The sequence below is a fragment of the Sturnira hondurensis genome, unplaced genomic scaffold, assembly GCF_014824575.4.
Source record: "Sturnira hondurensis isolate 20B ecotype Veracruz unplaced genomic scaffold, ASM1482457v3 Scaffold0016462, whole genome shotgun sequence".
NCBI lineage: Eukaryota > Metazoa > Chordata > Mammalia > Chiroptera > Phyllostomidae > Sturnira > Sturnira hondurensis.
Genome location: NW_028089093.1, coordinates 992,560 through 1,009,102, shown reverse-complemented (window position 1 = coordinate 1,009,102; position 16,543 = coordinate 992,560). Strand labels below are relative to the sequence as shown.

The window sequence follows — 16,543 nt, the reverse complement described above, 5'->3', positions numbered from 1 at the left end:
TCCCCAACCATGGAAACTTGGGCATGTCACTCAACCTCTCAAGTCTTCGGTTTCTTATTCTGTAAAATGTGGATGACACACCATTACGCTTCTTCCTATTTTTTAATCTATATACCTCTCACCTCTAATTTGTATGCTACTAAGTAAAAATAATCATTTTTGGTTAGCATTTAATGACTCCTTTTTCTTTAGTTTAACCCCAATGACAAAGCGCAGTAGTCACATTTGCAAAAGAAGCTTAATTGTATATTCCATCAATATGTCTTGTGAAGATGACATTGTGTATGGATTTACGGAATTGTGTAAAATGTGATTCAGCAGTCAATGCATAGGGGAGTTCAGTGAGCACCTGCCTGACTAGAACGGGGAGTTGGTTAGGGCAGGAGGATTGAGTTAGAACTATAGAATAACACAGGCAAATTACGGGAGGCCTCGAAAAACGGATTTAGGAATTTGACATTCATCTTATGGGCAGAAGTAAGCCATCTTATAATGGGATGACTTAAGTGAAAACGGAATCTTAGAAAGATAATCTGAAAAGAGTTATGAGGACTAGAATGTAATGGGGAGGATTGTAGCTGACATTTCAGCTTGGAGTCTTCAAATATTTTCATAATATGAAATCACGAGAGCCCAGTCTACTATGTTGGCCATAGACCAGAGAAAGTGGGGAAGGAGTTGCGACGCTCTGGGGAAGAAAGGACACATGCGTAACAGATAGGACGGATGATATAGAGAAGAATACAGTCTCCGAGATTTGAAGTTGAGGAGACTGGAAGAAAGTCCCTAACTGAAACAGAAGTTTGGAAGTGTTGCTACTGGGGGGAAGATCTTGAGCACAGTTTCAGGCGGTTTGCATGGCAAGTGATGGTAGGAACAGTTCAGTGTAAATGGTAGGCATGTGTATGATTGGCTGGTCTTAGTGAAAGGAAACAGTGACATAAATTTGTTGCTTTAGAACAGCGATTTTCAACTTTTTTTTAAAAGAAAGTTTATTTAGAAAGTCATAGAGGTAGAAGTAAGCCAAGGGAGAAATGGGCTCAGGAAACAAATTACAGAGGCAAAGAAGGGCCCTTGGAAGTTAGGAGAGAGACAGGCAAGAAAACGCTACTGGGAGAAGAGGGTGGAGAAAGGTAGGGGTGTGCTCCATACAGAGCCACCACCGTCGTTCATCTCACGGCCCACATCAACTACTAAAATTCTTCAGGACACCAAAATATATACATTTTACCAAATCTGACAGAAAATAAGTATAATTTTGATTGATTTACAAAAAATAATAATAGTAATTACCTTCCCTTTTTGCTCCAAAGTGACTTTTTGAAAAATCAGATGCCTTAAAAAACACAAGAATATACTTTGCTTTGCCTACTCATATATAAGAATTTCTCGTACCAAGAATTAAGCAATCAGATGCAAACTTATTATGTGATGTGACCAATAACATGCAGTTCCATTATGATCTATACGTTTATGGTTCAAGACAGGGCATTTAACACCAGACGGCTATTTTTGTGTTGGCTGCCATCATTTTTTAATTTGACAACCTAAGGGAAAAGAGGTCAGTGCAACTGACTAAATAAATAGTCAGGTATCGCATGTTTTAAAAATTCTTGCAGCACACAGTTGAAAATTACTGCTTTAGAAGATTCTTGAACATTTTTAGCACTTACTGAAACAAATACCTGATTTTCTTAGTTAAAACAGCATCTATTAACAAACTAGAATATCTTGCCAGATGTTCTAGGATATCCTCCTCCTAGGCAATCACAATCTACAAACATAATTCCTCAATCCAGACAGTATTTAAATCACTGTGCTATTAGAACACTTGGTTCTAGCCCTAATTTTATTCTAAGCTTGATTGGTGATAGAATAAATCACTTTCCCTTTAATTATCTCAGTTTTTTATTCTTGATAAAATGTCTAATCTCACCTGACTCCCAACTTGAATTAAGATAACAGTACAACCTGGTATACTTGGGTGTTACAAGCTGCACAATTATGTATGCATTATGAAGTTTGAGAACAAAAAATCGTTTTCAAATTTAAGCATTTCTAAATCAGGGTTACTTAAAACTAGTCTTTGATTTATAGTAGACTTAAGATCCTTGGCCTTTTCCTTTTTCTTTTTTAAACCCAATTTTCACTTAACATCCTTCCTATGACTGAATTCATAGTTTATTTTAGTTCACACCTGGTAATGTTTCCGTCCAACCTAACACTAAACAAGGGGAAACATCATCAATCTGAGAGAGTAAAATGTGTGGTTTACCCCACTTGAGCTACACATTTTACTGTCTCAGGTAAATGGGTGGAGAGAAAAAAGGTGGTACTGAGGGAACAGATAAAAAAGTAGAGTAATTGTTTATTTTATTAAAATGGTTCAATTCAATCCAACAAGTGTTTACTGGATGCAAAGCACTGTGCTAGTCATTTTAATAACGCCAAGGTGAGGAAAACAGTCTCTGAGCTCAAGAAGCTGGGAGTGGGAGGTAACCTAAAAAGTGCACAGACTTATGAAAACACCATGCAGAGTATCTAATGGAAACAGAAGAAAACTGACCCTAGTTGAAAACATTTTAATATATCAAAGGAGTCACATATATTAAGTCATATATATTAACAACTCTTCCAAAAGTTCTACGTGAACTCAGGGAGGATAAGTAACCTGTTCAATGCAATTCAAGCTAGAAAGTTAGGGTATACTGGCTTTGTCCCCACCCCAGGTTCCATAGCCTAGGGTCCTTCCAGGGCACCGTTGCTAAGGGAAACCTCCAAGGAGTGGGAGGGAATAAGTTATGACGTTCCTTGCAGTTGTGATGGAGGAAACAAAGAGATCAGAAAAGCTCTTTGGGGCGGCGTGTGAGGTGGGCCTTGAAGGATGAACCGGTGATGGTGGGGACAGGGCGGGAAGAGGGAGGACTTTCAGCTAATAAAGTGATGAGAACTACTGGCTACTCTTCTAATTCTTCCAGCCGAGAAGTCAATCTAGGGAAACCTGACGTCCCTTGGGTCCCTTCTTAACTCCCCCAGATCTTATCCTTTGGGCTTTTTAATATTCACCAATGTCACCGTTAGACATCTGTTATTTCTGTAACTCGAAAAATCTCAATGTCTTAAGAGCTACCAGAGTCCCTTGGACGATAGGTGCGGGTAGGACAAGCGCCCCTGACACACCCCCTCTCCTCCACCTTCTCAGCCAGACCAACACCTGGGCAGCATCCGTCCTTGGGGAAGGTGGCTCCCCTCCACCAGATTTTCGCCAGTGGGAGCCGGGGTCCAAGACCGGGTAGTGGTGGCCTCCGGGACGGCGGGTGGGGCTGATGGGGGCGGAAAGCGCGCGGTCAATAACGGCGTGGCGGGCGCACCTGCCTGGCGCGGCGGGTCTCCACGCGGCTGCGCGGACCGACGTGCCCCTCCCCTCCGGCCTCGCCGTGTGTTTACGTGGAGACGAAGATGGCGGCGGCGGTGACGGCTCTGCCCCTGCGGCCGAGGACGGTCAGCCACTGAACTCGGAGTCTGGTTCCACTCGAGGAGTGGGGTGTACCGGCCCGCCCTGCTTCCTGGGTGGCGGAGCTTAGGGTCCCACCTTTCACTCAACCGACCTTCCTTTCCTACCCCGACTCTCCCTCTGTCTTCCCCCAGCTTTCTCCGCAGAGGCCATGGAGGACGAGGAGAGACAGAAGAAGCTGGAGTTCGGCAAAGCGAAGGTAAGAACCGAAGGCTTCGGGGCCCGCAGTGGGAGTCTGTGGCTGGGAAGGGGTGGGAACGGGCCCGGGAAGCGGAGATCTCGGCAGCCCCCGTGCGCTTCCTGGGACTAAGTGCTGCAGGGTCTGCATTGCCCGCTCGCCAGCCTCACTTCTTTTTCCTTTTGAAAAATCCTAGTCTTAACTAGCCAGCAGATACTTCCGTGATGATTGGGTGGTGTGGCTTCTTTTTCGCGAATCCCCAAATAAAGCCGTTCTTTTACTGTGTTGCTATAATTGCTTCTAAATCTCCAACCTTTTACTTTTAGGGGGAGTTTTCTGGGTAGTGCAGTCATTGTGCTTTTCAGGGTGGGGATTTGAGGCTTTTCTTCTGTGAGGGATTTGTACTGATCAGGATCTCGGCATTCTTAGGTGGCATACTGGCATTCTTGGGTGTGTGATTGGTCTGTGACAGCTGCCTCATCAGTGCTCGAGGGTGCCACAAGTGCCAGCTGGGAACTTTGCGCTAAGGGCATTTTTAGAAGCATGGCTTTGTATGTTTGTGTTTGGAGGTCTTTGTCATGGCATGCGCTTTTGTGTTGTGTGGAATGTTAATGCAGTCTGTGAATGGAACTTCTGGGAAGGAAAGGTTCCATATTTTAGGCAACACCTATGGAATTACTGTTTTAAATAACTGAATTAGTATACGTCTCGGTGAGTCCTTATGTGTGTATTTAAATACTACTGTAAAGCAAACAATACAAAATTATACACAGGTTTTCACCGGGCTTCATGAAAAATTTGACATAGACAATATAAATTAATTGGCAATAGCATTTTTTTCAAAAAAAAAATTACCTACTTGAGCATATCTTTTGGCTGGGTTCAAAGGCTCCCTTCTGCCCCATAATAAAATTACCTTTTATAGATCATATTCTAAGCATCTTACTAGAGATGATTGTTAGCAATCATACTTGGACCACAATTAAATTGTAATCTAGTTAATTGTTTTTTCCCTATTCCTCTTTTTTCACCTCTGCCAAGTAAACAAAGAAACAAAGAAGTGGTCTGTGATTTCAGTAATCATTGAAGGGCCATTCTGCAGAGATGTAGTAGCAGATGCTCAACACAACATTCTTAAGTGAACGTGTATATAAACCAGCTTCATATTCCTAAAATATAGTTGGCTTTCCCACAAGCCCCTTCAAAGGTCAAAGCTTAAGTGCTTGTATATTACAAAATGGATTATATTACTTTGGATCTATAAATGGAGGGAAAGGGGAAACAGGACATCTTCAGAAGCCCAGTGTTGCTTACATTTCTGCAGCCCTAGGATCTGAGCAAGTGGTATGGATCCAAAGAAGTGTAGGTAAATTGTGCACCTCTTCAAAGAGCATGGAAGTTCTAATTAGTCATTGTTTGTTACCTCAGAATTTTTTACTCATTGCTCCCAGGAGTCTTTTCTAAACATGTATGAAGCAGTCCCACAAAATATACTTTAGACAACACATTTTATAATAGAGGATTTATTTAAATTGTTTTGATTTGGCAAAAAAGGAATTCTAAGAGTTTCTTTGTGTATATGTGTATTCTTTGTCTTTCAAATTCTGACTGGGGTAAAAACCTTTAACATCACTTTCTAAAAAATGAAATTTATTGGAGTGACATTGGTTAACAAAATTGTAGAGGTTCAAGTGTACACTTCTGTGATGCATCATCTGTTGTATTACACTGTGTGCCCACCACCCAAAGTCACATCATCTTCTGTCATCATATATCTGCCCCCATCTGCCCTTTACTACCCCCCAACCCTCTTCCTTCTGGTAACCACCATGCTTTTCTGGGTCTGTGAGTTTCAGTTTTTTGTCCCACATGTGAGTGAAATCATGTGGTTCTTAGCTTTCTGACTGACTTATTCCGCTTAGTGTGATATTCCAAAGGTCCATCCATGTTGTCACAAATGGCAATATTTCTTTTCTTATGATTGAGTAGTGTTCCTTTGTATGTATTTGTGTGCATGTATGTATGTAATATACATACATATAAATATACAGTTATAGATATAAATATAAATATACATTTATATTTATTTACCACATCTTCTTTATCCACCCCTCTATCAAAGGACACTTTGGTTGTCTTCATGTGTTGGCCACTATGAATAACGTGGCAGTGAACATAGGGGCGCATATATCTTTGAAAATAAATGTTTTTGAGTTTCTTTTTTTTTTAAAGATTTTATTAATTTATCTTCAGAGGGGAAGGGAAGGAGAGAGGGAGAAAAATATCAATGTATGGTTGCCTCTCACGCGTCCCCCTGCTGGGACCTGGCCTGCAACCCAGGCATGTGCCCTGACTGGGAATCGAACCTCGATACTCTGGTTCGCAGGCCCGCTGTTTTTGAGTTTCTTGGGGAGATACTCAGGACAAGGATTGCTGGGTCATATGGTAACTCTATTCTTAATTTTTTGAGGAATCACCAGACTTTTCCATGGCAGCTCTACCAGTGTACGGCCCATGAGCAGTGAATAAGAATTCCCTTTTCTTCACAGCCTCTCTCTCCAACACTAGTTATTACTTATCTTGTTGATATTAGCCATTCTTACAGGTGTGAGGTGGTATCTCATTATAGTTTTTTTAAAATATATCTTATTGATTATGCCATTACAGTTGTCCCATTCTCCCTTCATTCCCCTCCACCCTGCACACCCCTCCCCCACTATCCCCCCTTAGTTCATGTCCACCTGTCTCAAGTTCTTTAGATTCTATATTTCCCATACTATTCTTGCCCTACCCCCTGTCTATTTTCTACCTACCGTTTATGCTACTTATTCTCTGTACCTTCTCCCCCCTTCTCCTCCTCCCACTCCCCTGTTGCTAACCCTCCATGTGATCTCCCTTTCTATGGTTCTGCTCCTGATCTAGCTGTCCTCTTAGTTTGCTTTTGTTTTAGGTGTGATTGTTAATAACTGTGAGTTTGTTGTCCTTTCACTGTTCATATTTTTTATCTTCTTTTCCTTAGATAAGTCCCTTTAACATTTCATATAATAAGGGCTTGGTGATGATGAACTCCTTGAACTTGATCTTATCTGAGAAGCACTTTATCTGCCCTTCCATTCTAAATGAAAGCTTTGCCCGATAGAGCAATCTTGGATGCAGGTCCTTGCCTTTCATGACTTGGAATACTTCTTTCCAGACCCTTCTTGCCTGTAAGGTCTCTTTTGAGAAATCTGCTGACAGTCTGATGGGAACTCCTTTATAGGTGACTGTCCCCTTATCTCTTGCTGCTTTTAGGATTCTCTTTTTCATTTTAATCTTGGCTAATGTAATTATGATGTGCCTTGGTGTGTTCCTTCTCGGATCCAACTACTTTGGGACTCTCTGAACTTCCTGGATTTCCTGGAAGTCTATTTCCTTTGCCAGACTGGGGAAATTCTCCTTTATTATTTGTTCAAATACCTTTCCACTTGTTGCTCTTCCTCTTCCTGTTCTGGTACCCCTATAATTTGGATGTTGGAGCATTTAAAGTGTCCTGGAGGTTCCTAAGCCTCTCCTCATTTTTTAAAATTCTTGTTTCTTCATTCTTTTCTGTTTGGTCATTTTTTTCTTCCTTCTGGTCCACTCCATTGATTTGAGTCCCAGTTTCCTTTCCATCACTATTGGTTTCCTGTGCATTTCCCTTTATTTCACTAAGCGTAGCCTTCATTTGTTCCTCTAATTTGTGACTAAAATTATCCAGTTCTGTGAGCATCCTGGTCACCAGTGTTTTGAACTGTGCATCTGGTAGGTTGGCTATCTCTTGGTCACTTAGAAGTATTGGCTCTGGGGCTTTGAGCTGTTCTTCTTGAGCCATAATATTTCGATCTGTTTGCACCTGTTATGTGTGAGGGGCAGAGCCTTAGGTATTCACCAGGGTGGGGGGACCCAGTTGCTGGGTTGTGACGCTGTTGTGGGGGCGGGGTCAGAGAGGGGCAGTGGTGTCTGTTCTGCTCTCTCTTGGATTTTGGTCCCCTCTGCTGCTTCTCGCAAGCAAACTGGGCTGGTTCTGGTGCTGGTTCCTGGGTGTGTGGGCTTGTGCACCCTCCAGGACCCTGTGGGTCTCTCCAGTGAACCCTCCGTGAGCCTGGGAGCCTCTCCCAGCACCTAGACTCCGAAAGTTTTTCCAGTCAGTGCTTTTAGGCTTTAACTCCCATCGCTGGGGCCCTAGTTTGCGAGGTCTGCCCCACTGCTCACTCCTTTGCCTGGCTTATCTGAGTGTGAATGTGTGACCAAGGTCAGCCAGCCACCTTGCACCCTCACTGGGTCTGCCTGTTGCCACCCCACAGTGGGGATCCACCAACCACCGCCTGTGTGCCTGAGTTGTCCGGCCACCTTTTCCCGTTCCACCACTTTGCCAGCCGCTGACTCCGCCCCTCTTACTGGTCTGGCTGGTTGTTGTTGTCGGACTTCCATACAATTCAATTTTCTGTGTTTTGGTTGCATTTTTGTTACTAAAACTTTATTGTCTTTAAACTTGGTTTTGTGAGGAGGCACAGTGTTTCCACCTATGCCTCCATCTTGGCCAGAAGTCCTCATTGTAGTTTTGATAGCTAGTGAAGTTGAACATCTTTTTATATATCTGTTGGCTATTTGTTTATCTTTTGGGGAGAAGTGTCTACTCAGCAGATTCTTTGCCTGATTTTTAATTGTATTGTTTGTTTTGTGTTGAGCTGTATGAGTTCTTTATAATTTGAATATTAACCCCTTATCAGAGCTGTTGTTTGCAAATATCATCCCCAATTCAGTTGGTTGCCTTTTTTTGTTGTTGGTAGTTTCTTTCCCTGTGCAGAAACTTTTTAGTTTGCTATAGTCCCATTCATTTATTTTTTTTTTACTTCCCTTGCCTCTGGGATCAAATATGTAAAATGTTCTCTATATCGAAGGTTGATAAGGTTAGTGCTGATTTCTTTCAGTGTAGTTTATTGTTTCAGAGCTTATATTTAGGTCTTTGATCCATTTTGGATTAATTTTTGTACATGGGAACAAACCATAGTCTAGTTTCATTCATTTGCATGTGGCTTTCCTATTTTCCCAGCACCATTTATTGAAGAGGCTTTGTTTACTCTATTGTGTGCTTTTGGCTCCTTTTTAAAAAAGTATTTGCCCATATACATGTGGTTTTATTTCTGAGCTCTAAATTCTGTTCCATTGGTTCATGTGTCTGTTCATCTGCCAATAATACCCTGCTGTGTGATTACTGTAGCTCTGTAGTATAATTTGAAGTCAGGTAATGTGATACCTCTGACTTTGTTCTTTTTCCTTAGGATTGCTTTCATTATTTGAGGTCTTTTGTAGTTCCATGCAAATTGGATGATTTTTTTGTTTTATTTCTTTAAAAAATGACATTGGGATTTTGATGGTGATTACATTAAATCTGTATATTGCTTTGGGTAATGTGGGCGTTTTGACTATGTTGGTTCTTCCAATCCATGAACACAGATGGAATATCTTTCAGTTTTATTATGTCTTTTTCAATCTTTTAATAATGCTTTATAGTTTTCAGTATATAGTTTCTACCCTAGGCATTTTAATCCTTTCTGGTGCAATTGCAAAAGAAATTGTTTTTTTCTAGTTTCTTTTAATAAAGTTTTATTAGCTATAAAGGAAACCAGTGCTTTTCTATACATTGATTTTGTATTCTGCAACTTTACTGTACTTGTTTATTGTTTATAATAGTTTTTAGTGGTGTTTTTAGGGTTTACGATATACAGAATCATGTCATCTACAAATAATGACACTTTTACGACTTTCTTCCCAATTTGGATGCCTTTTATTTATTTCTTTTGCCTGATTGCTCTGGCCAGGACTTCCAGAACTATGTTGTGTGAATGGTGAGAGTTGGCATCCTTGTCTTGTTCCTGATTTTAGAGGAAGAGCTTTCAGTCTTTCACCATTGAATGTGAGGCTGAGGGTTTGTCATATATGGCCTTTATTATGTTGAAGTACTTTCCTTCTATCCTATTTTATCGAGTGTTTTGGTGATAAATTGATGTATCTTATCAAATGCTTTTTCTCTATTGATAACATCAAAATTTTTATCCTTTGTTAATGTGGAGTACTACATTGATCAATTTGTGTATGTTGAACCATCCTTGTGCTCCTGTAATGAACTCCACTTGATCACAGTGTGTCATTTTCTTACTATATTACTGTATTTGATTTGCTAATATAGTGGTACCTTACTTAGTACTCATCATTAATTTGTTCTGGAACTCATGGAACTGATGAGTACTGAAGGATGAAGCATTTTTTCTTGTGGGGTAGCGTGGTGCCTCATACAGGTTCTGGAAAGTGCCAATGAGTGACAAGCAAGCATCGAGTGCTGAAACTTTTTTCCTCGTCATAATGCAAGTACAGGGTTTGATGAGTTCTGAAGCTGACGAGTACTGAGATTTGACTGTATTTTGTTTAGGATTTCTGCATCTGTGTTCACAAGAGATATTGGTAGTTATTTTTTATTTGTTTTGTTTTTTTAATGTTATCCTTGCCAGGTTTTGGTACCGGGGTTATGTTGGCCTCATAAAATGTGTTAGGAAGTGTTTCCTCCTCTTCAGTTTTTTGGAAGAGTTTGAGGAGCGCAGGTATCCCATGTTCTTTGTTTGGTAGAATTCACTAGTGAAGCCTGGACTTTTATTTTGGGGAGGTTTTTGATGATTGTTTCACTTTTCTCACTGTTGATCAGTCTATTTAGATTTTCCAGTTCTTCATGATTCAGTCTAGGAAGGTTATATATATTTCTAAGAACTCAGCCATTTCTTCTAGGTTATTGAATTTGGTGGCATAAAGTCTTTCATAGTATTTTTGTATGATCCGTTGTATATCTGTGATGTTTGTGGTAACTTCTCTTTCATTTCTGATTGTGTTTATATGAGACTTTTCCCTTTTTCCTTAGTGAGTGTAGCCAGGGGTTTGTCAATTTTATTAATCTTTTCAAGGCTCCAGCTGTTTGTTGTATTATTTTTTGTATACTCTTTTTGTTCTCTGTTGCGTTCAATTCTGCTCTAATTTTTATTATTTCTTTCTGTTGACTTTGGGTTGCTTTCATTCTTCTTTTTCTAGTTCTTTAAGATGTAATGTTAGGTTGTTTACTTGGGATTTTGTTAGGCTTGTAATGATATAAACATCCCTCTTATTTCTGTTTTTGCTGCATCCCAGAAGTTTTGCTATGTCGTACTGCCATTCCCATTTGTCTCTATATCTTTTGATCTCACCTATTATTTATTCTTTGACCCAGTCATTCTTTAGTAGTATGTCGTTTAATCTTCACATATTTGGGTTTCTTTACTTCCTTTTGCAGTTGATTTCTAATTTCAAAGCATTGTGGTCAGAGAATATGCTTGGTGTGATTTTTATTTTACATTTGTTGAGGCTAGTTTGGTGAACCACCATATGGTCCATCCTTGAGAATGTTCCAAGTGCACTGGAGGAGAATGTATAATCAGATGTTCTGGGATGAAAGGCCTTGTATGTGTGAGTTATGTCCATTTGGTCTAATGTGCCATTTAAGGCTGATATTCTTTATTGCTTTTCTGTTTGGATGATCTGTGTGGAGGTGTCAGTGGGATGGTAAGGTCCCCAACCATGATTGTGTTTTTGTCAGTTTCTCTCTTTAGTTTTGTTAGTAGTTGCTTTATATGTTTTGGTGTTCCCTGATTGGGTGCATATATATTAAGAAGTATTATGTCTTCTTGTAGTGTCCCCTTTATCATTATAAAATGTCCATCTTTGTCTCTTGTTACCTTCATTATCTTGAAATCTATTTTGTCTGATACAACTATAGCTACACCTGCTTTTCTGTGAATGTTATTTGTTTGGAGAATCATTTTCCAGTCCTTCAGTTTGAGTCAAACTTTGTCTTTGCAGCTTAGACGTGTCTCCTGAGGGCAGTGTATGGTTGGGTTTTGTTTTTAATCCAATCTGCTACTCTTTGCCCCTTTATTGGTGAATTCAGCCCTTTTACATTTAGGGTAATTATTGATGTATGTATGAGGATTTCTATAGCCATTTTATCTTTTGTTTTTTGTGCCTCCATTGGTTCTTTTCCTTTGTGTTTCTGTCATTTTTGTTTGGTGGCATTCCATACTTCTTCCCTCTGTTTCCTCTTTTTTAATCGGTGTCTCTCAGTTTTGCTTTGTGTGTATGTGTGTGTGTGTGTGTGTGTGCATGTGGTTACAGGTTTATGAAAAAGAACATTTCATGTATACAGTGTTCCTTTTTCTTCTGCATGCACATGATCTTCATCATTTAATGTATTGTCCTTGGGTAGAAGACATATCAGGTATTAAACTGATAAGAACATATACTACCCTAGATCTTAGCCAAAAGACTGAGAAGTGATTAACATTTAATTTTATTGTAGAAGACTATTTTCCTCTAGAGTTGAGCCCAATTTTTTTAATAAGAAGTAAATCTGTGAGACTTGTAGGCATTAACTATATCATATAGAAACACTGGGACCAACCTTTAAAGAGTATTAGGATAATTGTTTTCTAAGTTATATTATGTAATTGTGATAGGATATTATGCAACATTAAGATTATGAAGACTGATAGGAACATGGAAAGTAAAACATCATCAAACGTAGGATATATATATTATTTCATTCCTATAAACATGTACTGTTAGGTTAGGACTTCAGAAATTTGGGTTGGAAATGTAGTCATTCAGCAAACTTATGAGGAGCTTCTGTTCTGCAGAGGAAATACAGAGGTGGTGACGGTCTTTGTTCTCATGCTGCTCACAGTGCAGTGGGAGAGGGAGACACTGGGTAATAAACACAGTGAGTGGAGGAGTTATAGTAGGATTTGGGTGAATTTTTTTCACTTGTTAAAATGTATTCAGTGCTACAACATTACTTTTAAGGTTTTAACCAAGAAGTCTCTTAATATTGATAGTAATGCAGCCTAGCATTGTACCTGTCAAATAGTAGATACTCAAATTAGTATTTGCTTAATGAATGAATAAGCAGAATGACTATGTGTTGTTAATGGATACTACTTTATTAACATGTCGTAATTTAATATCAGCAATCCAGACTTCTGTTAATTGAAAGTCTCTTACTGCTGGCATCAGAAATCACTTAAAATGATCATTTCCAGACTTATTTAGATACTTGGTTTTCTAAATGTCTTGTTTGTTCATTGGACTTAAATATTATATTTGATAACTCAGTTTTACAAACCATAAATTTAAATTTTGGGGGGTGTTTGATAAGCTGTTCACTGGAAAACTTTCTTTCCATGTCTAGACCTTATAAATGATCATTTTTGAAAAATGACTTGTCATGTATACAATATAGTATGCTTTATAAAAAGTTTTATGCCAACCAAAATCTACAATGATGGGAGAATATGTTTTGGTATATTACTCATTAAAGTAATTCTACAGAGAGTTTCTGAGTTGGGAAAATGTTCACAAATAATGTGAGGTTAATAAAAATGTTACTAAAAAAGTATATGAGGTCTGTCCAAAAGGTATCCAGCCATGTAACATTTTAAAAAATAGAGATTTACTAAAGAAGATACAAGATACAAGAAACATTGTACATAGGTCAGTGATGCCTCAGTCTCTTTCAAAGTAGGCACCTTGGGACCTCCTCACACAGTTATCCCAACCACCATCATTAGCTCCATTGTATTTTCCTGAATCTCATCAACAGTCTTGAAATTGCTTCTCTTTCACAGGTGATTTTAGTTTTGGAAAAAGCCAGAAGTCACTAGGTGCCAAATCTGGGCAAAAGAGGGTCACCTTGGTGATTTGATATTTCCCCCCAAAACTGCATGAGATGTGATGTATGAACTGGCATGTTGCAATAAAGTTGCCAATCACCAGTTGCCCATAGCTGTGGCCTTCTGAGTCATCCAAATAGTTTCTATGGAAGCATGTTCAAGTTTAATGCAAAATTTGATGCAGGTTTATTGCTTAACTCAGTCATTTTGAATGCGAGGCCACACCAGTACATGTACTCATTCATTGGCATCTACTGCCCCCACTGACTAGTAAAGTCATCATTGTTTGTACATGGGCATTCCAGTCCACTCTCCTTGGCTGCCAGGTTACATCAATGTCGAATAAACTTTTCTCTTTATATGCACAATAGCTGGACTTTTTCTGGACAGACCTGGTATATACATATTTATATATGAAGACACCTGGAACAAAAATCCACCAACCTGTAAATGATGGTTATCTTTGGTAGGTGGGTTATAGGCATTTTTAATTTTCTGTTCACTTTTAGCTTTTCCAAATTCTTGTCAATGTATTTCTTTTATTGTTAGTAAAAATATGTTTAAATGCCATTTTTAAAGAACAGCTTATCAGATGTAGCATGTTGAAGAACATGTTATACAGAACAAGAAAATAAGGCACAGAATAAGGCCTTCACTTAGTGTAGTCCTGATACTGTAATTCTTATTCCACTGATGCTTGTATTATACAAGGGGGGTCCCCCAAAACCTGGAATTTATTGATAAAAAATTGTGTTTTTTTCTTAAATGTGTAACACTTCAGTCACCTTCGAAGAACTCTCCACTTGATGCAGTGTACCTATTGAGATGTTTTTTCCACTGCTCAAGACAGTTTTTGAACTCGTTGATTTTGATGCCTTTTAGTGCTTCTGCTATTTTTTGTTTCACCTCTTCCGCATTGGCTAAAGGTTTCCCAGGTTTTTTTTTTTTTTCATCCAGGGAAACAGAAAAGGTTGGGTGAGATTGGGTGAATAGGGAGAGTGAAACACTGGGGTCATGCTGTTTTTGGTCAAAAGCAGCTGAACACACAATGCATTGTGGGCAGGTGCGCTCGTACTCACTCATCATGAAATGGGCAAACATCTTGAAAGAATCTTCAGAAAAAATCCACTGAAACTGAACGCAGCCTCTCACAACAACACCATCTGGTACACTGGTACAGATAGATGGGTTCTTAGAACACTCACATAACAGAGGAAGCCTGTACTATGAGGGGCCTACCCTCCAGAAGATAATTCTGGTTTTTTTTTGTTTGTCCTTTCTCATGTAGTTGGGATTCTGTACTTTTAGACATTTATAGATCTTTCTGTTTTTGTAGTTTTTACCAGTTTTTTTTGTTGTCAGTTCTCATTGCCATGGACATGCTCATCTTCCCTTGTTCTCATCTTCCCTTGTTCCTTCTCATCTGCCTCTGACCTTAACTTGCTGTTTTATGTTTCCTGTAACTAAAACCCACTTACTGAGTTAGATAAAATGGTTTGTAAAAATCAAGGGCCAGTAGAACCTGGTGAATGGACTTTATAGACTTTTTTTAGTAAAAATACATATACCTCATATACTTTTTCTAGTAAAAATACAACTGTTATAGACAGTTCATTTTTTCTGTTACTTGTTGGTTTTTTAGTTTGCTCTTAGGTCCTCAGCTACTTCCTCAGTGTTGATGTTGCAAGAACCTTAGCTATGGAGGTGTGAGACATCACTGCATTGTTAAGTAAATATTTTCACTCCATTTACAATGTGCTGGCAAGGACAGCATAACATAGGTTGTCTTTCTGTTGAACCAAACTATTCTAACTCCACTTTAAATGATTTCATTTTTTTTCCAAGTAAAATTATTTACTATGTTACATTAAAGTATTGTAATATTAGTAAATAAAGTTATAGGACAGTGTGTATTTAGAATAAAATTATTACTCCTGTACAGGAAGTACAATTTTTAACATTCTATTTATTCTATACTTTTAATATTCTAATATAGCAGAATTCAGTAAAACCAAAGTTTTGCATCAGCTATTCAGAATTTATATATTTGGCATTATTTAATGAATAGCTATTAAAATTTTTGCCTATTACATTCAGAAAATAGTAACTATAATTTTTTCTGTGTGTTTAAGGAGCATTTTCAGTTTGAAAATAGTGCCGATTTTATGCAAAAAGAAAAGTGCTCTTTGTGAGCTATATACCATATTTTCCGGACCATAAGATGCACCTAGGTTTTAGAGGAGGAAAGTTAAAAAAACTTTGAAGCAAAAAATGTGGTAAAATACTTAAATACATAAATAACAAAATATTTCACCAATGTAAATGTAAACAAAACTCAACAGCAGCATTAACAACCATTATTCCTCCCAAATTTGGGGGGGGGGGTGGGTGGGAAAAAGTGCATTTTATAGTCTGAAAAATACAATGTTTGGTTATTAATAGGAGGACTTTTTAATTACTGATAGGCAAAGTTAGTTTTGATTTAAAATTGTTTTTTGCATATTTAGATACACTACTCCACCACCCAGTTCTTTTAAAGTTTCCAGTTTATTTTACTCTTACACATGACAAAGCTGACCTAGCTTTCAAAGTAGATACAGTAGTTTGATACCTCATCAGCATTTATTGTAACAGTGATGCATTGTCTGTGGCTGAAAAACTAATTCATAACCTTTAGGCTTTGTTGGGGGAAAAAACATGACTTTTAGATTATAAGCTTTAAGAGAGATAATATGGTAGAATGAATGGGAAGGACAGCCTTCTTGAACTGTATAGTACTGAAGAAAGATTTCTAAGGCAAATCCAAGCAGTGGCAGCAACTGGGACAGGGAAGTGATTGGGTAAAAGAGTCATAAGATCCAGTGAAGAGAGACTTAGCAAGGAGGTCTCTGGTGTCCTGTCAGTGAAACTCAAACTTAAATAAGGACATGGGAAAGAGGAGGTGAAAAGAGTGGCTATGTCCAAGTGACTGGAATATGACAAAATTGGGGTAAAATGTTTTCAAACTAAGACAATTTTGTATATAAAATTTTTGTAATAAGAGCTAAACTATGATGGCAAAATATCTGTTCTAGACTACTGATTATT

At 38.6% G+C, this 16,543-nt stretch overlaps 1 protein-coding gene and 1 pseudogene across 1 annotated transcript in view; one reads left to right on the top strand and one right to left on the bottom strand.

The window, feature by feature from the left end:
* Positions 1-3,459: 3,459 nt before the first annotated feature.
* AKAP9 (A-kinase anchoring protein 9) overlaps positions 3,460-16,543 on the top strand; it is a 181,130-nt gene continuing 168,046 nt past the window's right edge. Inside the window, exon 1 of the mRNA XM_037066078.1 lies at positions 3,460-3,713. Within this exon, the coding sequence (XP_036921973.1) occupies positions 3,666-3,713 (48 nt within the window). The 5' untranslated portion in view covers positions 3,460-3,665. The remainder of the gene's footprint in view (positions 3,714-16,543) is intronic.
* LOC119001001 (uncharacterized) lies at positions 11,957-12,066 on the bottom strand (annotated as a pseudogene).